Source organism: Penaeus chinensis, chromosome 2, assembly GCF_019202785.1.
Source record: "Penaeus chinensis breed Huanghai No. 1 chromosome 2, ASM1920278v2, whole genome shotgun sequence".
Lineage (NCBI taxonomy): Eukaryota > Metazoa > Arthropoda > Malacostraca > Decapoda > Penaeidae > Penaeus > Penaeus chinensis.
Window position 1 is genome coordinate 6,397,917 of NC_061820.1, and position 22,807 is coordinate 6,420,723.

General features: G+C 33.7%; 1 protein-coding gene across 2 annotated transcripts in view; it reads right to left on the reverse strand.

The window, feature by feature from the left end:
• Nucleotides 1-203: 203 nt before the first annotated feature.
• Nucleotides 204-22,807, reverse strand: part of LOC125031683 (helicase POLQ-like) — a 24,829-nt gene continuing 2,225 nt past the window's right edge. The window contains exons 2-21 of one of the 2 annotated variants that reach the window (XM_047622585.1): nucleotides 19,381-20,830; nucleotides 18,973-19,137; nucleotides 18,526-18,698; nucleotides 18,259-18,356; nucleotides 15,805-15,983; nucleotides 15,483-15,604; nucleotides 13,229-13,312; nucleotides 12,702-12,860; nucleotides 12,460-12,574; nucleotides 11,938-12,050; nucleotides 11,659-11,799; nucleotides 8,910-9,107; nucleotides 8,180-8,282; nucleotides 7,018-7,182; nucleotides 6,306-6,463; nucleotides 5,633-5,728; nucleotides 5,161-5,334; nucleotides 4,580-4,693; nucleotides 4,337-4,471; nucleotides 204-1,830 (exon numbers count right to left, since the gene is read on the reverse strand). In XM_047622585.1, coding sequence (XP_047478541.1) covers nucleotides 1,681-1,830; nucleotides 4,337-4,471; nucleotides 4,580-4,693; nucleotides 5,161-5,334; nucleotides 5,633-5,728; nucleotides 6,306-6,463; nucleotides 7,018-7,182; nucleotides 8,180-8,282; nucleotides 8,910-9,107; nucleotides 11,659-11,799; nucleotides 11,938-12,050; nucleotides 12,460-12,574; nucleotides 12,702-12,860; nucleotides 13,229-13,312; nucleotides 15,483-15,604; nucleotides 15,805-15,983; nucleotides 18,259-18,356; nucleotides 18,526-18,698; nucleotides 18,973-19,137; nucleotides 19,381-20,608 — 3,870 coding nt within the window. In that variant the 5' untranslated portion in view covers nucleotides 20,609-20,830 and the 3' untranslated portion in view covers nucleotides 204-1,680. Of the gene's footprint in view, nucleotides 1,843-4,336; nucleotides 4,472-4,579; nucleotides 4,694-5,160; nucleotides 5,335-5,632; nucleotides 5,729-6,305; nucleotides 6,464-7,017; nucleotides 7,183-8,179; nucleotides 8,283-8,909; nucleotides 9,108-11,658; nucleotides 11,800-11,937; nucleotides 12,051-12,459; nucleotides 12,575-12,701; nucleotides 12,861-13,228; nucleotides 13,313-15,482; nucleotides 15,605-15,804; nucleotides 15,984-18,258; nucleotides 18,357-18,525; nucleotides 18,699-18,972; nucleotides 19,138-19,380; nucleotides 20,831-22,807 lie in introns of both variants that reach the window. The other variant, XM_047622576.1, reaches the window with a different exon arrangement.

Consider the following 22,807-nt stretch of genomic DNA (forward strand, 5'->3'; position numbering starts at 1 on the left):
ACCCTTGATGAGACAGCCCTATTACCTGTCACTTGTCAACAATTTCCCATGGTGTAACACACATCAGTCATCAGCCATCAGCCTGATTTTTCCATGACAAGACATTCCTATCAAATGCCTCTCATACAAATTTATCAAGTTGGTAGATGCCCATCACCCAGATGTAATGGATTTAATATCAAAGAGGTTAAAAAAAGAATGGAAAATTATAGAAAAAATACTATTTTGAAAAGGAAATCATTATTTATATATAATCTTGCAATGCTTATACACTGCCACCATTTCGTGATTAACCCCTTGGTGACGCCACATTTGGAGTGGTTTATTATGACACCTATAGGCGTGACCTGTCGGGAAGGGTTTAAAAGGTAGGCATTACAATCATCACCGGAAACACTGTTTTCATAGACACTTTCTGGCTTATAGACACAAAATACTAAAATATTGTGATGCATATGGTACACCTTAAAAACAACTTTTAAGAAAAAATTAATTGCAACAATGTTTTTCTTATTCACTTGGGATAACACATTCTGAGGTGGTCCGCATATCAACTCTGACAGTAGAACATCCTTGGAGTACAGTAGTTCAAGTTTAGGAAAAACAGCCTAAAGTACTAGCAACAAAAAGACCAAGAAGTTAAAAAATACCAAATAACCTATGAAGTACATTCACGGCCTTTTTTTTTTTATACAAGACAATGCAAAAAAAGATTTCTCCTTAAATTAAAGAAAATAAATATCTGTATAAGAGACTGAACTTTCACTTTTCAAAACATTATATATAAATATATATCATATACACATTACAAGTTGAAAGAGTCATGAATACTCACATTAAATTATAATACAAGTACATGAGATACATTAAAAGTAAGGAGTATTTTACAGTCCTTCTTAGATTACTTATAGTTATACTCATATCAATATGATATAGCTTGATAAATATCACATACTTCAAAATAAATCAATGAAGATGATCACAGGTGACAGCCAACAAACATAACATGAATGTATTTCAGGGTTTGTATATTCATGCTGAGAGAAGACATCAGAGAAATTACTTTTCATAAAAATATAATGATTTTCAATTCTTCATCACCCAATAACAAAATAACAAGTGGTTACATATTTCTGAGATTCATAAATCTATTGCTTTTCCTATTACTACTAAGAATGTAAATCTGCTCAATACCTGTTATTTTAATAAAGTTTAATGTCTCTTGATTCTTTGGTAAAAAACATCTTCCACATTGAAAAATAACTACAATAGATGATAAACTTTAAAATGTGTTACAACTTATTGTTCTCAAAAGTGCGCTATCTCAAAACTCTATCATATCACACTTGGGTTTTTGAAATGCCATTGCAACCAACATACTTTGTTTATATTACTCTATGTTAGCATTAGTCATATAAAAATAATCTTAATCAATTAGCCAATTGTATCCAAACCTTCTATAGCATGAACAACAGTGCTGAACAAAACATGGAATTTAACAGAATACAGTATCTTTTACTGTACTTCTGTGAACATTACTTTAATTTTCTATTGTGGTTTCAACTAGTTTCAGTTTCCACCTGCTTATTTCCAAACCTCAACTTGAAACTGTGGATAATAAAGAACTCTTCCTCATATCAGTTTTGTATATAAATATGTATGCCCACAGATACATCAAAACTATTTTGCAATTCTGACAGAAGCACTCTGCTCACTCTGATTGGGCTTTAGTTTTGCTGGCAAATCTGTCTCTGATGAAGCTTCTCGAAGACCTGAAAGGACCTCTTCTGCTTCACCTTGCAGTGCTTCTGCCTGCTCTAGCAGTAACATCTGTAAAAGTATCTATTATAGATTGTTTCTTTTCTCTAATAAGAATATCAAGTTACATTATATTTGTCAGATACAAATAAATATTGAAAGGCAAAGATCTGTTCAGTCAGGAACAATTCATATGTATATTCACTAAAAAATATCAAGTACCATATATAATGGCTATGGTAGGTGTGATTTAAGATTATAGTATTTCATAACATAATATTTGACTTAGAAGAGCTGGGAATGTAAGAATGATACTGACCTTAGACTAGAATGTTTTTAATCTTTAATATTTTTTATAGTAGTAATGATAATAAAAATGCGTGAGTAAATAATATTATCATAGATGCAGACTTTGGTAGAAACAATGATCATCTACAGCAGTCACATGAACTTAACATGGAAGATATATATGGTAAATTCTTTTTCTTAAAGTGGCTTGTACATGTTGTAAACTTTTAAATATAGTACTACATATAGTGACAATTTCTTACAGAGGTTGATCCTAACTCTTAACCCATTGGTGACAATCACACTGGCAAAATTTCTCAGATGAGAGGTTACACCTTATTACCTCACATGGCTGACATCTTAACCCAATGATTCCCAACATAAGTTCTGCTGACCATTGCCATGTGTTCCTCAAGGAACCATAAAATAATTGTGCTATTACAAAATGACAATGACTCATATATCCTGCTGAAAAACTCAGCACAAACACTTTCCAGACACCGACATACTTGTATATGCCAGTCAGTACAATGTATAATATACACTGCACAATATATACTATATATATATATATATATATATATATATATATATATATATATATATATATATATATATAGGGGGTCCCTTGGAATAAGAAAAATTATTACAGGGCTTCCTCCAAAGTTTAAAGAGTGGGAATCACTGTCTAAACCCCTTAGATTTGGATGCTTCACTGCCTGCATGTGGCCCAAAATACAGGCATTAGGCTTACTTGAACAGCTACTTTGTGTGTGTCTTTTAAGCTAGGCATACGAAACTCCTGTATGGTGACAAAACTACCACCTTGTTGAGATATTGTTGGACACTGACGAGCCTCTCACGGAGTACACCAGGTGTCATTGGGGAGACATTGTTTTGGGCGAGAAGGGAGAACTCTGTGAGCCGTCATTGCTTTGAAGGGAATTTTGGTGTTCTGCCTGGATAAAGCTTCAAGCCCACTGGACATCTCTTGCTTCTTCACCAAGGAGCCATTGCAAAAGAACAAGCAGGCAAGGCAAGGCCAGAAGGTCTATAAGTTCTGCTCATCTGATGATTCATAGGCAGGGTATATGTTGGCCTTCCAGATCTACATGGGGTAAGATCACGGGAAGTTCCCCATGAGCATGAAAGCCATCATCGACCTGATGGAGAAGGCAGAGCTGCTTGACATGGGATATGAGTTACACACAGACAACTGGTATTCCTCCCTGGCTCTATTCCACTACCTGCAGGCCCAGAACATCAGCACAGTTGATACAATCTGGCTTGATCTAGTGGACTCCCACACCCAGTGTCTGGCTGTTGCCAGAAATCTCCCAGTATGCTGCTCCTTGTTTCGAGGATTACCACAGATGAAGAGAAGAGTAGCAGCACTAAATATGTACATTCACCCTCCCCCCAATTTTGAAAGGGGGGGAAAAAAATTGTAGTGTTCTTACAACAACAAGAAGCTCACACAGGCAGACTTCAGGAGGGAGATGTTGCAGGGGATGCTGCAGCAAGGCAGACGCCCTGGATCCTTCTAGCATGTTTCTCCTCAGGAACATCAGGAGGAAGAAGCCCAGCAGACACACATGCCAGCAGAGAGACTGTTCTGACATAGGAGGCAATGTGCCTTTTGCTGGAGCAACAAACACCAAAGGGAGACCAGGGTCATGTGGTATGTCCCTGTATGCTGTCCTTTGTACCAAGGATTACCATAGGTGAAAGAGAGGAAGAATAGCACTGTAAAAACATGAGATATTCCTCCCTCCCTCCCTCTAAAATGTAGTATATACAACAATATAAGAGAATAATACCCTTCATAAAACGTATCATATGGCTACAATAAGCCTCCAAACATACACGTTTCTGATGTGTAACAATGGAAGTAGTGATTGCCAGAGCAAGCTGAAACTTCCCATGACTAGTGAACCAGCCCAGATATACACATTATGTGCCCTGGAGGGAAAATCTGCACATTGCTTTCACTCCCCGTTACAGGAGCTGGATAGCAATTTTTAGCAATTTTTCCTAAACCATGCCAAGCTCTCATAATAGCCCTATGAGTCAATGAAAACCATGAGACTGGTGGGGAAAAATACACTGAAGTATTATGTGCATTATTGCAAACCCTAGTGCTGAACTGCACTCCTGTCCTTGTCCACCTTTAGTGTAATAGTTGCCGGTTACCTATGGGTTAAGATGTAAAAATATTCTACAGATACTTACTAAAAAAAACACTTTTTTCTGAACCAGATAAAAGTCTTATAATAATCAACCAACATACCTTTGCTGAGCTAACAATCTGTGCAGCAGTGCGAAATGGCAGGTGGTCAACACATTGAGTCAAATCTTTTGCATTAGCATTTGCAATGTCTTTCAATGTGTGATAGCCAGCATTGTAAAGTAGACGTGCCCTGCCCTATAATCAGGAGAGAGAGTGGTTATAGATATGAAAGAGTATTTTGCACAGGTAAAAAAGTATTGCCCAATGTTTAATCACTACATCAGAAAATATATCTTGAGTTACCTTTTTCACAGAAGGCAGGTCTAACAGAGGAAGCAATTCAGCTGTGCAGCATCCCGACAACTGACGAGTAAAGTTGGCTAATAGGTCTCTGAATGCCCACAACTCTTCCAATTCCTAGAAACATCAAGCATTTTATTATACATTTCTTCACCCAACAAAAAATATAAATGATCTAGTTTTATGTTGGGACTTCCTTGTTTGGCATTAAGGCCTTTGGATCATGCAATGCTGACCTTACCTAACTGAATATGCCCTTTCTAACACCAACTCCACATAAGCTTTCCTGAGAGGCACATACACACCATTTAATCCAACAACAGTGGGTTCAAAATGCATATATGATGTGTCAAAGTTAATCCCAAAGTTTTATTTCTAATTTATAAGCTCTATACAATTCCAGTTTATTTTTTTTCTAATTGAGACTGCTATACAATGTCAAGATGAGAATTTGTCGCCTACATTCACAAACACCAATCCCCTATTAAAGCCTTTTTAATGCAATAGGGCTTAAAATTCCAAACTCTGGCATATCATAAATCACAACAAAAGGACAGCAACAATAGTTGTTTTAATCAGTTTACCTGGCAAAAATGGAAGACACAGGATGCAAATGCTGATGAAGACGACAGTGCTTGCTGTGTGAAGCCCCTGTGTATTCGGAACATTTCACTGGCCTCCCATATACTCATACCAGACCACAATTGGAAGAGCAGGAGGGCCAAATAAAATCGTTTCAAAACTGACTCCTTCACTTTCTGCAAGTACCCATGAAGAAATTGCATAGATTCAATTAAAACTTTCATTAAATGTATTTCAAAAGGACTGAAGAAAAAAAACATTAAGATTTGAGACGCATTATAAAGTTTGGAACCCCAAAATAAAATATATACAAAGAAGTACAGTTAAAATATTCGAGAAATATAGATAAAAGTCAAGTACGAATCAATAGATGCAAGTGAACTTCATTTCTATCAGGTAGTAAGAGCAATTCCAATGAATCTTTTCCCCACAAGATCTTGTAAAATGTGAATTAATGATAACTGTACAACTAACCTTTACATTCTGACCCATGCTGATCCTGACCATAACAGCCTCTGTGATGCCCAAAACTTTGGCAACCTTTACCTCATCTGTAGCAAGTTTACTATACTGTAATAGAACAAATTGTTTCAGTTATTCAGGGATACCTAGGTGCACAACATAAAATTATTCTTCACATGGTTTGGAAATAAAAAGCATGTTTGTGTTTGTGCATTCAGTTTGAAAACTTGGTCAGCACTAGAGGAAATATCATGTTGATTTTCCTCTTCTGACGCGCATTAATCATCATAGCACAGGGATGATAATACTGATGGTGATGAAGACAACAGCTGATATTTAATATGCAGAGAAGTCATATGCACCTCTTACTTTAACTATAAAATTTGAAGTTGATTCTCATTCTACAAATATCCAAGGCAACTGCATTGAGTTCTTAGCATTATTAAATATCACCTAGATGATTAAATGAATAATGTACTGGATTTGTGCTTTCTCTAGGTTCAATTTCCACCCAGACCACAGCACGCTCCACATTGCTCTAGGTACCCGCTTAGACCCTCTGCCTTACTAAACACAGAGAGCTCTGTTAGATACCATATCTACATTTTCACACACACAAAATATATGTATACATAAAATTCTTAACAATAGACACAAAATTACGAAAGTTCTGCACATGACTGACCGCACTGTAGTAAACATCTGGTATGATTTTGATGTTCTCTGCTGCATCATATGGGGTCACTAGGAATAAAAGGTGAAGGTGGCTGTTGACGGCAAGATTCTCACGTGCATGGCAGAGATCCTTGTAAAGTTGTCCAGCTAGCTTCAGTTCAACATTCCCTGTGTAGAAGTAATCCCTTGGTACTTTAATTGATACCTTCGGCTGTCATAGTAATTATTATGTTTTAACACCAAATGAACAGGCATCCCATATTTGGGCAAGCCTGGTGGGGATGTAGGGCAAACTGTATAGGAATACCACTCCCACCAAAATCCAGAAAATGACTGTGATGGTCTCAAATTTTATGTGAAGATTCCAAAAATAAAACTAATTTGGAGTAAATCAAAGAGATTGTTTAGCTCCAGTTCATAAGATGGCTTGTCCTTCTTGGTTAAAGATAACCACAGATTGTTTTCCACATATACATACATGAACAAAATCATCATACATAATTTCTTAAATCAATAATCAAAATAGATTATTTGACATACATATGAAAAATCAACTTTTTTACAAAGACATATATGTGCCAAAGCATGCTTTCACACATAACTTCTTAATATGATCATAAATATGACTCATTCAAAAAATAAATGCACTTTATCATTTTGGCCAATTATCCAAGTTGACCTGTCAAAATGAATCAACATTACTCATCTTAGTATAAACTAACCTTTAACAGCTGCCCTGCCAAGTCTACTAACAGTAAGGATGTCATTTTCACAGATGGGACGGTTTATAATCTGAGCCATATCATTTTCAAGAGACGGAGGGCTTGAAGAGGAAGAATTGCATATTGTAGAATTCTGGGATTGCTCACTCTGGCCACCTTTGCTTCCTGAAAGAATATCATATTTACAACAAACAGTGAAAATATCTTTAGTATAAATGTATCACTTATAAAGGCTCCTCTTAAACATGACACACATGTCAAAAGCAAATTATTATTATGTAGCTAGTTATAACTGGTCTCTCTCTTTGGCTAAATGTGAGGACATCGTTACTTCTACCCGCATTTTAAACCCTACAATTTGTGCAATATTTTATGCTAAGTGTTATTTCAGTGTATTTTCTCTGAATATAGTTCAAGTAAGAACAATGGAGAAAAGAAAGGAAAAGAAAATAATAATAATAATAATAATAATAATAATAATAATAATAATAATAATAAAATAAATAAAATAATAATAATAATAATAATAATAATAATATATATATATTCCTATTATTATTTTAATAACATAATAATCACCCTGTCAATAATAATAATAAAATCTATCTTGATAGCACCAAAAAATTGAAAGAAATCAAATAATCAGGTTAGGTCACATTGACCTTCTAATTGGCTCCTTGGTGGAAGAGCTCAGGGGAGCCATTTGTGTCCAACAGAATTCAAAGTGGACAGTACATACACCATGTACTGAATGCAAAAGCTAAAAGTTGCTTAATTTTTTTTTTTTTTTTTTTGTAGTCAGTGAAAAATACAAAATCTAAAATTTAATTTACCAAGAAAAATAAACTAATATTCAAATACCAAATCATTCCACATCAAAATTGTATACAATGAAGGCAGTAAGATAATACTATGAAGAAAGGCTGCTATAAATAATGCATTAATCTAGCCCTCACAAAGACAGACACTGATCCAAGTGATCTACATATATATTCCATTTACAATTAGATATTTATATCACTATGACCAATGCATTTACCTGGTGGGTGCACTAAAATCAGTTCAGAACCTATATTTAACAAATCATACTCATTATCCCCTCTAGTTCCCTAAGAAATGATTCCTACATCATCATACATTGTAAAATTACACAGCTCTGTACCTGAACTTTCAGCTGCAGCTCCTTTTGATGACTTTTGTTCTAGGACATCAACTTTAATACGAACAAGACCTTGAGCTCTCAGGTCCTCCACAATCTTATCCACCTAAAAAAAAAAAAAAATAAATAAATAAATAAAAAATGGAAAAGTTATTAACAAAAATAAAACTAGCTTCTAACTTTACATCCAAATAAATCAATACTTAGAATAACACTACACTATGCTTAACATATTCATAGATACTGGTTTCAAACATGTTGAATGAAACAAACTTCACAGCTGGAGAGAAATGATGATGGAGGTACACAGCTTCCACAGAAAGAAACATCATAACACTTGTACCCTTTAGTAAATCCTGACTCCCTGACAACAATATAAACAAAGTTTTTTTTTTTTTTTTTTTTTTTTTTTTTATTAATTAATGGTTTGTATTTACTGGGCATTGCAGCCTTTCAGATTGGTAAGGAATAAGAGCACTTGTTAAAAAACATGTCAGTGGTGCATGGGATTATCCTAGGTCACAAATGTGCTAAAGCTGAATGATAAAGAAAACATATCACTCTTCATTCAAGTAATAATCTACATTCCTGATGCTTAAGCAGTCTTACAGACTGTGACACAAATGTTTCAAAATCATATGTATGAAGAAGTAAATCATAAAAAATATGAAATGCATCACATGGATAGCAAAGCATTTTGTACCATAAAAAAACTGATGAGTCAGCACTTCACCTGCGGCTCCACATCTATGTTCAGCCTATTAGCTTGAAGGGTGAGAAGTGAGCGTCGAGTCAGAGCTTTCAACTGTGGAAGAGTTACAGCAACTCCCAAGCCCAAGGAAGTGAACACCAGACCTGTTAGTCCATGCCATTCTTGATCTGCTAGTGTGGATGTGCAGACTTCAACTGGAGACAGCAAAAGTAGTCCAGCCTGTCAATATGAAGATTTTATGGTACACCCAATAATATATTTAAACTCTGGCTTGCTAATAATACATTACTATGGTGAACGGCATATTTTTTACATATTACTAAAGCTGAAATATTGGTTTCCTAGGCTGTTGTTGAGTTTCCAGGCTTTCCTTTACATAAAAGTCCACACCATGGAATACCCTTTCATTGGATACTCCATACTGTTGGGTGGATGCAAAGTGATGGGCTATACAAGAGTGTGTGTGTAAGGGGGTGGGGGTGTAAGAGTTAGGTGATGTATTAGTGGATATGTAGAAATGTATGGATATGCTGTGCTGTGTAGAGTATTTGTTATAATCTATATTCCTTTTGTTTTAAGGTGTTGTGTGATGTATTTAGATGGTCAATCAGTATTTGTATGGCTCCAACACTCAGTAGTTTGTGAAGTTGTGTTCTGAATATAACAAGGGCCTTTAAAATATCCAGTATTGATTTAACTTGTTTATATATTAGTGTGTTTCTATCTCAGAGTGATGCCCATGAGGGATAAATGGGTCTTAATGCATGTTGTGCATTTGAGTATGATGCCTGTGACAAGTGATATGAATGATATAGAAAAATTAATCCTTTGGATCTGGGTGATGGAGATTTCTTGTCATGGGAAAGTTTGGGTGAGGGCTGGGATGATGGGAATGTTTTGCCATAGGAAACTGTTGCCGAACAGTGGGTAAAAAGGGCATTTCATCAAAAGGCTTTTAAAGGGAGACTGAAACAGTTTATTATGCTTTTGATATAGCACAAAGCATAATAACTAACAAATGCAGACCTCGGAAGATGGAAATACTATGCATCTAGGAAAAGAACTAACAGCATTACCAAGAAGAGGCAACTGGTTTCTTCATGTGGGACAGGAATACAAGCCACACAATTAGGAAAATCCACATTCAAGTAAGCCTAGTATGCTGTGGTACAATGGTAGTAGTCTTATAGGGAATCTTGCTGACTCACGATCAAATCCCACGCTGCCAGTGGATGGTAACAAAGGGCCATTACTTGCACATATTTAGGAGCAATGTTAACAAACGTCATGTCACACAAAGAATAACCACTGTCACAAATGGAATTAAACTAAATTATTATAATTATTATATTGTCATGTCTCAATTTTCATTCAAGAGCCAAAGCAAAGCATCCAGTTCCAAAGGGTTAAATGGTGTGTGGAATGTACTTGCTGTTTAGCTTGCTGGTGCTTCGAGTAACATGTTAACCCCTTGGATCTGGGTGCTTCACTGTCCACACGTGATCCAAAATATGGGCATTTGCCTTACTTGACTGGTGTGTAGCTTGTAGGCCAAGCGCACACAAACACTCAGCTGCAGTGACAAAATTCCATGACTCCCCTTTGCAATATTATATTTTCTTTTTCTACATGAACAGTTTCAGCTTTTTTGCCATTCTCCAATATCTACATTTGTCCCTTGATGTGCTGTATCCAGATGATAATAGACTGTTTTCCATGCACAGACTCCATACCATCTCTCTAAGTAGTCCATGACCCAGTGCAATAATAGCAATTTGTAAGATTTTGTTAAGTGTCTTTTTTATCTGCTTTTATAATTTTCAATTTTCTGCAATACATCCTGCACTGCCAGACACAGCAGGTAAGATCCTGAGCATGGAAAAATTGTCTCCCTGGAGCCGGTGCTTTTCCATTCATGGGTCATGAATGGTACATTCCGAACTTGTTTATTGGTGGAAATAACACAAGCAACTACCAAAATACCCAATGAATCTAATCACCTCAAAGAACTTTGTGAACTCGTGGTGAGTCATTCTCTTCACACTGGCCTCCAGTCAAAATTCTCATGACAGCAATTTCCTGTCAGCCCAGCCCTCAGCCAATTTTCTCCATGACATGTTCATGTCATCTACCCCTCAAACTAAATATTTTCATGACATGATGGTCATGTCATTTGGAATGTAGGGGCTAATAATTTATTTGTCAATTAGAAAGTTCCGCCACTGTTGTGAGTAAGCCATTATGGAAGTGTCTGAATGCACAATTTTAACTTACATTTGGGGGTTATGTTGGTAAGTAAAACACAGGAAACAATAGGTCCCTTTTCAGCCTGTGTTTTACTTACCAACATAACTCCCAAATAACACAATAAACAGGTCCCTTTTCAGCCTAAGTTGTTATGAACAACTTCACATTCAATTCTATAAAAACTTAAATCTTGTATGGTTAGTTAGTAATCTTTTTTCTCTCTCATTCTTTCTTCTTCTAAGGGTCTGATTTAAAATCTAACTTCTAGTTTATCAAATTGTAATGACAAAAACTGACACTCCTACATGTCATTTTAAATAAGGAACATTTTGCAAAATTGCTATTGGAAATATCATTAATTTTAAACAACTCATAAATGCTCTATAAGCATAACTGTATTAGCACTATAATCCATCACATTCTAGTCATGAATAATTTTACATATATTATCTATCATGTGGATACAGTATTATACATCTGTAAATGTGAACATACAAAACTTGATTCATTAGAATTTACTTACTTCTTTTGTGTCTTTTGGCTGGAGAATGAGGAAGCTCTCTCCACACGTGTCAAGGCCCGCACGTCCTGCCCGTCCTACCATCTGCTTGTACCTTGCACGCGTGAGAAAGGCACTCCCAGTGTATGGTGACCGGATAATTACCTAATTGCCAAAGTACACAATTAAGGTTTCAGAGGCCACTTAAGCTATTAACTGTAAACAGCATCTATTTAAGTATTTAACAACAGCATAACAAACCCATTGAGGATATATCAGTGAAGCACGCAACATATTACTCACTCTTCTAGCAGGAAGGTTGACTCCCGCAGCAAGAGTGGAAGTGCAGCAAAGGCAACACAGAGTTCCAGCAAGGTAACCCTCTTCCAGGAGTCGTCTCTCTCCTTCTGTCAACCCTAAAATACCATAACTTTTCAGTGCCTATTCATAGTTTTACTTAGCGCCATGATGTACCACAGAATCTAGTACTGAACACATACTTATGTATAATTTAAATTAAAGCTTTGGAGGAAACATATTCAATGGATCTTCTAACACTCAGACATAGGTTCAAGTCATGGAGCGAGCTCAACAGTGCTGCCAGTATGATGTGCTGACAAAGGAACTCAAGCTCTACTATTCGCCTTTTGTCATCATTTTGTGCATTATACATGTGAAAATAATTAATGTACAAAAGGATTATTTTGCAAACTATTTTAATGCCAGGATGATTTAAAACTGACTTTGGAAAGTGGCCTCATATCACATGGAAAACTTTCCATAAAAATGAGCAGAAACAAATAATATAAACAGAGCCAAACCAACCAGAGTGATGATATGCAACACCATATGGGATGGTCCTCCTCAAAATAGGGCACACAACCCCAGACCCCTCTTCAGAGAGGGCACGGTAGAGAGCCCGTTTATCAGTCACTCGTACCTGTGAATTTGGAGGTTACAAAACTTGCTGTACTGATATGATATCGCAAATATGCCTTTACTGAAATGTCATCTCACACCAAATCTCAATAAAGTGATTGTACAAAAAACTACTTAAAAGTACTTACTTTAGTCAATTCCTTGGGCAGAATTCGACAAACGAGCTCTGCCAAAGTTTCACAGTTGCGCTTCGTAGGGCAGAAGACAAGGCACGAATGTTCAGGAACTACTTCTCCCACTAAACCACCCACCATATCAATGTCAATTTTCTTTTGCTCTTGAGAGTACTGTTAATGAGGAAAATCAGGGAAATCTTTTAATGATCAGCCAATAAGATACCAACAACAAATCAGAACACAGTGAAAAAAAAACAGATACAAAACAAGGCCTAAGTAAAAGATTGGACCTAATGGAAAGAAAGAAAGAAAGAAAAGAAAAGAAGAAGAAAAAAGAACTGAATAATATTAATACCCTCCCCTGAATTTAACACAAGGGATGCTAACTTTTTTTCCCCCCCTCTATGGCCTAATCATAATAATTTCAATGAAAACGATAGTGATGCTAATATCAACACAAATATGATGAATACAGCTTATTGCAAAATCAAAAAAACATGTATATCTATTCATATAAAACTTTAAAAATTCAAACTCACCGGAAAACAACTCAGACGCTTATTCTTCAACAGATCTTCTTCAACACGAGCAGAGGTGTTGATCTCCCAAATTTGGTTGATAATCTATTAATAAAAAGCAATATATATAATAATAATAAATGTGTGTGTGTATATATATATATTAATATATATATATATATATATATATATATATATTAATATATATATATATTAATATATATATATATAAATATATATATATAATATATATATATAAATATATATATATACATTAATATATATATATATACATTAATATATATATATACATTAATATATATATATATATATATATATATATATATATATATATATAAATATATATATATATAAATATATATATATATACATTAATATATATATATATATATATATATATATATATATATATATGTACATTAATTTATACATATATATATATTTATATATGTATACAATTATATATTCCTTTATACATACATGTATGTCTAAAGGAATTTCAATAAATCTAGTTTAACATTGTAGGTTTTTCTACCATAGTATGAACACGGTAGAGTGTTTTCACCATTCGTATATGTATATTAATACATATATAAAATAAATTTATATATATAAGAATATATATAAATGATTATATATTTAAATATATATATATATATATATATATATATATATATATATATATATATATACTTTAAATATATATATATATATTATATACATTTAAATATATAAATATATATATATTATATACATTTAATATATAAATATATATATATATATATTAATATATAATATATATATATATATATATATAAATATATATATTAGATATATATATATATATATATAAGTAATTAATATATATATATAATATATATATATATATATATATAATATATATATATATATATTAATATATATATATATATATAATATATATATTAATATATATATATATATATTAATATATATATTAATATATATATATATATATTAATATATATATATATATATATATATATATTAATATATATTAATATATATATATATTATATATATATATATATATATATATGTATATTAATTTATACATATATATATATTTATATATGTATACAATTATATATTCCTTTATACATACATGTATGTCTAAAGGAATTTCAATAAATCTAGTTTAACATTGTAGGTTTTTCTACATAGTATGAACACGGTAGAGGTGTTTTCACCATTCGTATATGTATATTTATACATATATAAAATAAATTTATATATATAATGAATATATATAAATGATTATATATTTAAATATATATATATTATATACATTGAAATATATAATATATATATATTATATACATTTAAATATATAAATATATATATATTATATACATTAAATAATAAATATATATATATATATTATATATATTTAAATATATAAATATATATATATATATATATATTTAAATATATAAATATATATATATATATATATATAATATATATATATAAATATATATATATATATATATAAATATATATATATATATATATATATATATATATATAAATATATATATATATATATATATATATATTTAAATATATATATATATATATATTATATATATTTAAATATATATATATATATATTATATATATTTAAATATATATATATATATATATTATATATATTTAAATATATATATATATATATATATATATATTATATATATTAAATATATATATATTATATATATTTAAATATATATATATATATATATATTTAAATATATATATATATATATATATATATTTAAATATATATATATATATATATATATATATATATATATATATATATATATTATATATATTTAAATATATATATATAATATATATATATATATATACATAAACACATATATATATCTATATATAATATACACATATACATATACATATATACATATATATATATATATATACACATATACTTATACATATATACATATATATATACACACATATACTTATACATATACACATATATATATACACACATATACATATACATATACATACACACACACACACACACACACACACATATATAAAATAAGCAAAACAATTAACACTAGGTGTGTATATATATACTTCCACTGTTATGCAAATGAGTTACATTACACAATTACAAGAACAAACTGTTACAGAACAACTAGCCAAATTGACATGACAAAAAATGTAAAATTACCTTTACATACTCAGCAAGCTCCACAGGCCTAAAGTTTCCTGTGTATAATTGTGCTCCTAAAAAGCTTGCCAACTCGTTCAGGTTACCCACTGTGGCACTCATCGCAACCAGCTGTACCTTTCCTGACAGAAATTTTTTTCTTCTATCAAAAACAGTTATGAATATATGCTGCAAAATACAATATTAACAATAATACTTAAGTATATTAATTCTGATAATGATATTCTCACAATTAAATCAATGATAAAGGTAAAAACATGAGTACTAATGGGAACAAAAATCAGCATCACAGATATCTTCTAACATGCACTAAAATACCTACGGGCAGCATAGCGCAACTTGGTAATGATGGATTCCAACATGGCACCACGACCCCCAGGCTCAGCAAGCATGTGGACCTCATCCACTACCACTAGTCCCAATTCTTGCATGCGATCAGTTTCTAGCAGTGCATTCACAAGTCCAGAAGCCTTCTCTATTGTGGCTATATACAACACACTCCTGTTGAGAGTTAAGTAAACAATTTTTAATACCATCCATGTAATAAATATTTCAGTACTTTTCACAGCTGAATGTTATATTTTTCCAAGAGATAATGACTTTATATTAGCTACTATTAGCAGCAATTTATTTCTCTGTCAACTGAATGATTTAACATTCACTTTCTTAGTTCTTCCATAAAGTAGTCTACTAAAGAGATTCAGACTACAATAAAAGTATTCTTGATGAATAACATTATGGAAAACTGGGCCTAAATACAGGATGACCATTATCCACAATATTGCACTTAAGCTTGCTCTGAGTTGTGCGTGTCACTTGTTTGACCCTGAATGCAGTCAATGAGGAGATATAACCCCTTAAAAGTAAGCATAAAGGCTGTTCCCACCTCATTCACTAAATCATGTATGCCACAGCCAAGCACAGCCTTTATGCATACGTTTCCCACACTTCTAATTTTCCATATGAACACACATCTGCACATAGATGGCTCTGCTAGTGCTTAGCCACAAAGGAGTCATATAATATAATGTTATAAACATTAGTAACGGCAAAATAAGATAACGTAAAACATTTTCGTAGATCAAAGAAAAGGGTAAACGGGTAAGACAGGCAGTACTCGTAATTGGCTTATTGGTAACTTAGTACAAGTGCAGCCATCTATGTGTAAAAACAATCAATGAAGTAACTCATACGTACGTACATGTCATGCCGTCGGCTTTGGGTTAACAACTGACCAGCAAGCATGGAGTAAACACAAGCCTAAGAAAAAGAAGCAGGTGTCTGCTATTTGCTATAACTAGCTATCTTTCAGAGGGCTGCATCAGCATTGAAAAGACTCAGGCTTAACAAGCCCAGTACTGGCCCAATAAGAACTCCTTGGCCCAAAGAAAGTCCCATAGAACAGTTGGAGCTGTCACCTCTTCCAGTATGGGTCATGGACAGTAAATAGTCATGCAACTCTTATTCCCTTGCTGCCTTCACTGTCCCCACAACTACAGATGGGGAAGAACAATTCCTACATTAAGGAAGTAGAGAAAAAGAAAGAATGAAAGAAAGAAAAACAGCAGAGGGAGATATAAAGCCACCTAAGCCCAATAAGCTTGTGAGAGGGCTGGATTAATAACAAATTCAATGTTTCCAAGAAATAAATTTGCATGGACATTATTGAAAGCAACTCATATTGTATATACTTTGAATATATAAATGCACTATTAATATGAACTGGACACTGAAAGGGGGCCGAGGCCTGTGTCTCATGCTTAATCTGGCACTTCACCTAACCATAAGACCTCCCCCCTCTTGCTATTTCTCAATTTAACCCCTTGATGATTAGCTGAAAGCAACAACAAACTGAGAGTAGGAGTAGGCCAATGATATGAGAAGACATCTTCACCACTGCAAGGAGAGGATGTGAAAGCAGAATGCATAGATGTCTCACTTCAGACTTACTTTGTCAAATGTATACACAAGATTGTAAAAAAAAAAGTGCTTAACATCCTACTACATTTTTCCAGTATCACCCAACATCCACATGACCTCTGTCCTCAAATGATAACATGTCATCTCCCAGATACATACAAATGTTCCATCTCTCTAGCTCAAGTGTGAAATCATCAATGATAATGGTGACTCTTCAAAGGAAAACAGGGATTTATTTAAACAAAGATGAGCAACAAACAACTAAACGTACATAAAAAGAAGTGAATATGTAGAAGTCTTGACTAATAAAACTGTGACTGGTAGCAGACCTCTGCTAGACTTGGAACTCATTCATCTGGCTAATCACAATATGATGAAAACTTTACTGGTGCTGGACATCTACTACCAACTAAGATGATGCCTTGGGGGCCTGGCTGTGAGTTGGATAATAGCCTAAACACTGAGGCATGCATCACTATATTACAGCCTTGCAAAACTTAAAGTATTAAGAAGCCATTGCACTATACATGACAGCTAAGTACAGAAAAAGAGTAAAATGATAAAACGTGCCATATTTGGAATAATTTCACATATATTGATTCACATATTAAATCAATATATGTGATATCAGATATCAAGAATTTCTAAATAAATATTTTTCAAATGAGGCTTGCAAACTATAAAAACCAAAAACTACTAAGCTGAAAAATTGGCAGGCATACTGTACAGATAAACTCTTTTTCATATATAAAATTTCTGGGAGATATAGCAGTTCCACTACCTTCTTACTATAGATTCTATTCTAATCTTCATTTAACTGCCTTTATTACTGGCCATATACATATACAGTACATACTTTTTTCGCTTAGCCTTGGGAGGGAATGATCCACGGCTTCCAGCATATTCTTCAATAAGAAACTCTAGCTCCACTCCAAAAGGTGCCAGGCCACGTACCTTTGTATTAAACGAGAGGATGAATAAAATGAAAAAATTGATCATCATAATAAGTGGCCAATAACCATTCATATCCTAAGACCATAAACATCAACACTGGAAAAATTATGTAAACAGATATTACATCATAATTGCCTTCAGGCTGCATAACAGACTAAGTGATACAAACTTTTTCTTGGACAAGAGCCACATAAGGAAGAATTAGAAGTGCATTTTGTTTTTTGAGTAGCAACTGCCGCAGCATCAGCACTTCTGCCACCAGTGTCTTCCCACCACTTGTTGGGAGAGAAAAGATGAGGTTTTCTGATCCTGAGCCTTTAATAATACACTCCTCCTGCCAATCTGGAATATGGAAAATGATTCTAATATAAAGCTATTACTAAATTTAGTTCTCAGTAAAGAAAAGCATTGATGGACTATCAAAAATTAATGGTCTTTGAAGTTGATGTCAGTGTGGGATGCATTTTCATTAAGTTATACATGATGTTCAAGTATAAGGACTAGAGTTGTTATTGCAATGTATTTCTGCATAGACTTGTAAAGAAAGAATGCAAAGAATCTGACAGCACTGGATATCCTCTAACTTTGCCTTTAAGTGGTCTAACAAAACACTAACCATAGAGCTTTGAAATGCCACGATGGGCACTAAGCACATCCAGCACCTTGGAGGGCAGTCCAAAGAATGGACCAAGTTCAAAGTCATCATTTAAGTTCGTTTCTACAGCTTCCATTGCTGCAGCAACAACTTCTGCTCGACGTTGTGTAGTAGTCTTAATGGGTGCTACAGATAAATTGGGAAAGGTAAGTATTACAAAATCAATACCATGGAAAGATATAAGCAAGACATAGGAGAGCTAATATTTTCATTATAGATAAAATCTTGGTCAATATATCTTATTACACGAGTCACATAACTTCTATACCAAATGTATGCATCAAAGAAAACAAAGTAATAAATTGAATATAATGTGTTATTAATAAGGTAAAGAAAGAAAAGAAATGAAGGTTTAAAAAACAAACTCACCATCAGTCTGATCTGAAGCCACTGCATCCTTAAACCTGTTCTGAAAACGATCCAGAAGAGGCTGAGATCCCTGTGTGCTGATAAAACTAAGCTGCGAGTCCGGAGAACCAAATGAATCTCCTGATTTATTGTGTGGTGCTTGTCCATTAGAGGTTAAGGGTGAAATCTCTTGGCTTGTAGTATTCTTAATATTAGCTGCTTCATGACTAGAAGTGGATTTCACTACAACCTTTGCACTGGGCTTAATGAAATCTTGCGTGTTGTGTGAAGGCTCACTGCTACCATCAAAATATGCTTCATCCAGACATGACATTTGGGTGTCTGTGAGACCAAACGTATCATCAAACTGAGAGTCTAACTGCTCTTCGCCAAAAATATCTGGTGAACTTCTCCCAGAAGTCTTCTTGGAACTGGCTTTTGTGATACCATCATTTGTCTGGTAACTACAATTAACACTGGACATATGTGGATGGCTACTATTAGTACTACAGCTGCTTTCTGGAATAACACTTCTCTCATTCATTGCAAATTTCTTTGGATCACTAGTTTTAACAATACACTTATTATCAATTATCTTCTCTTTACAGAAGTTATCAGATATTTGTTTTCTAGCTTTAGTGATAGCATTTTGATTGTTGCTTGTTCTTCTTGGTGGCTGAATGTTTTCACTTGTGAGCTGAAGGTTAATTCTTCGTGGAGTTTTGCGTAATAGATATGGGCTCGAATTTAAACCACTGTTAGACAAAGGAGTTCTGTTGTTATCTAGAGCCTTTGTCTTTTCAAGTGGAGTTAACTCTAATGATGAGCACAAAGAGTCCAGTTCATCAAAATTGACACTTTCTAGGAAGGAGTCATCATGATTCATGAATACAGTTGAAGGGCTGTCAATTACTACAGACTTTCTTGACCTTGGAGTTGTACTTTTTGGTGTATCTAACATCTTCTTGGTAGTCTGCCTTTCACCATATCCTCTTGGCCTCTTCCTGGAGGGTGTGTTCTCATCAGTTCCTACACCAACCCCACACCTGACTTTTCTTTGGCTCCTTAGGAGAGGTGATGACAAGGGACTCCGAGGGGATTTCGGCTGTATATTTTTGGGGCTTGGGGAAAGACAGGTGTCATTCTTACTTATCAGTGCATTGCGAAAAACTGATTTTCTCGACAGCCTTTGACTTCTAAAAACTGGGGATGACATGATCTCCCTAGCTTCCCTATTCATGTTGGGCATTCTGGAGTATTGTGATGTAGCGTGATGCTTACTGATTTATCTTTACTTGTTTGTGATAGGGGGTATTGGGAGGTAAGTGTTGGGATACGGGGAAAAGCTTTCCTCCAATCTAAATCCTTGCGACTACATTTTTAGTGTATCTAGTGCATTGTCTTGATTTTGCTGCAGTCTTCACTTAACCATTTTGCAAAAGTTTTGTTCTTGCCATCACTGCATAATCATCTGGAAAAGTAATGTAGCCATATATTGATATGTAATAAACATTAAGAAATCTACACAATAAAATGGATATTTTCTGAACAATCAAAACAATTAGGCATAAGACACTGATATGTCACAGAGAAGGCAAGACTAAGCTTGCCGGAAATCCTGGGATCTATAAATTCAAGTAATGGATGCCATGTCCCCAGCCACCAAGGAATCAATTAGTAAGCCCTACCTAACCTCACCTGATTTCCCCAATCCTTGAACTTTTTATTTTTCTAATGATATTAACATGAACTAAAGTCATCATTATTATTGAATTTATACTAATAAAAATTCAAATCTTCCTGAAAATTTGGGAAACGGGTAAACAGGTGAGATAGGACTAATAATTAATTTCTTGGTGACTTAGCCATTGTGAAGCTATGTGTAACAAAATAAGTTGAAATTATAGTGGACATGGCATGATCATAAGGTCGTCCACACACACTGTGTTAATAAGCCTCCAAAATTACTTCCTGGCAAGATAGAACTTGAAGACCTCCTTAGAGATTTATCCCCTACAAATATTTTGGGAGCACCCACTGCAGCTTTTAAAATATAACTTTTTCCCTGTAATTCTATTGGCTGTGTTTTGCTCAAATCTGCTTGAAACTTCTTGTTATCTGTGACGGATGGCCTTAAATCTGGTAGTGGAAACTGTGCTGACATTGTGAAGATTCTAATATGCTGAAAGTATATAATAATAATAAAAAAGAAAGCCATTTGTATTGCCATTTTTATAAGCCATATCTAAAAAAATGACCAAAAGTCCATCACAAATATATGATAAATATTTTAGGAAAATTTATCATAAATAATCGTTCTGAATATCAGAGTAAATATTTTGAAGACAACAGCCCATCTGCACTGGCTTTGCACAGCAGCCAACAAATATTCTCTACACTTAGTACTTTCTTACTACTTGTTAACCCAATGCCGCTGGGGAAAATGACCAAAAAATAGGGGAAATGCTGTGCTCATTTTCTATATTTTTGTGAAATGCCTCTGCTAGTGCTTAGCCACAAAGGAGTCAATTAGTACACCTTGTGACCTTACGCGATTTGAATCGGCGGGAAAACCGTATTTTTTACTAGTGCTATGAATATCGATGGTGTTATTTTTATCATAAACATTATAATTACTATATTGTTATAAACATTAGTAACGGCAAAATAAGATACCGTAAAATATTTTCGTAAATCAAAGAAAAGGGTAAACGGGCGAGACAGGCAGTACTCGTAAATGGCTTATTGGTGACTTAGTAAAAGTGTAGCCATCTATGTGTAAAAACAATCAAACAAGTAACTCACAATGGGCACAGCACGTACGTACACGTTATGCCCGTCGGCATCGGGTTAATGAGGCTTTCAGAGTATAGCCTACAGATTTAGCTTAACAATGGAACCTAAGACACTTTTAGGTAATTGTTTACAAAAGTGACCACATCCCTCAGAATCTAAATCTCTATTGCTCCATATGACAAGCTTGGAGGCACTCTTGGGAATTAATAAACTGCAGCATAACCCAAAAAAATTCCTAACCTGGGGGCTTTGCATCTAGAAAACCACCCAATTGCCATATTCCCCAAGCCAGGGATTCCACCCAACAACTCCCACCCATCATATTTCCCATAATTGAAATTGAAAATACATTCTAAGTACAGCACCATTTTAAGAGTAATAATTATTGATTGTGACTTTACAATCTACATGCACAAAGACAGGTTATGCATGGTTACTGTGCAGGTAAGTTCTTCACTACGAGTGAAGTAGGACTGCAGTCAATTTTATCACAGCATTTTTTGACACATTTTCTTAATTTCTGATGTTAATCCTTGCCTGTGCAAATTATTTCATATCAGTAAGTGTAGTTTATAAGTGTCCTTAGATTTTCCTATCATACTGTGGTCACAATATAAATATTCACCCATTTTACACATGACATTTCCAGCAC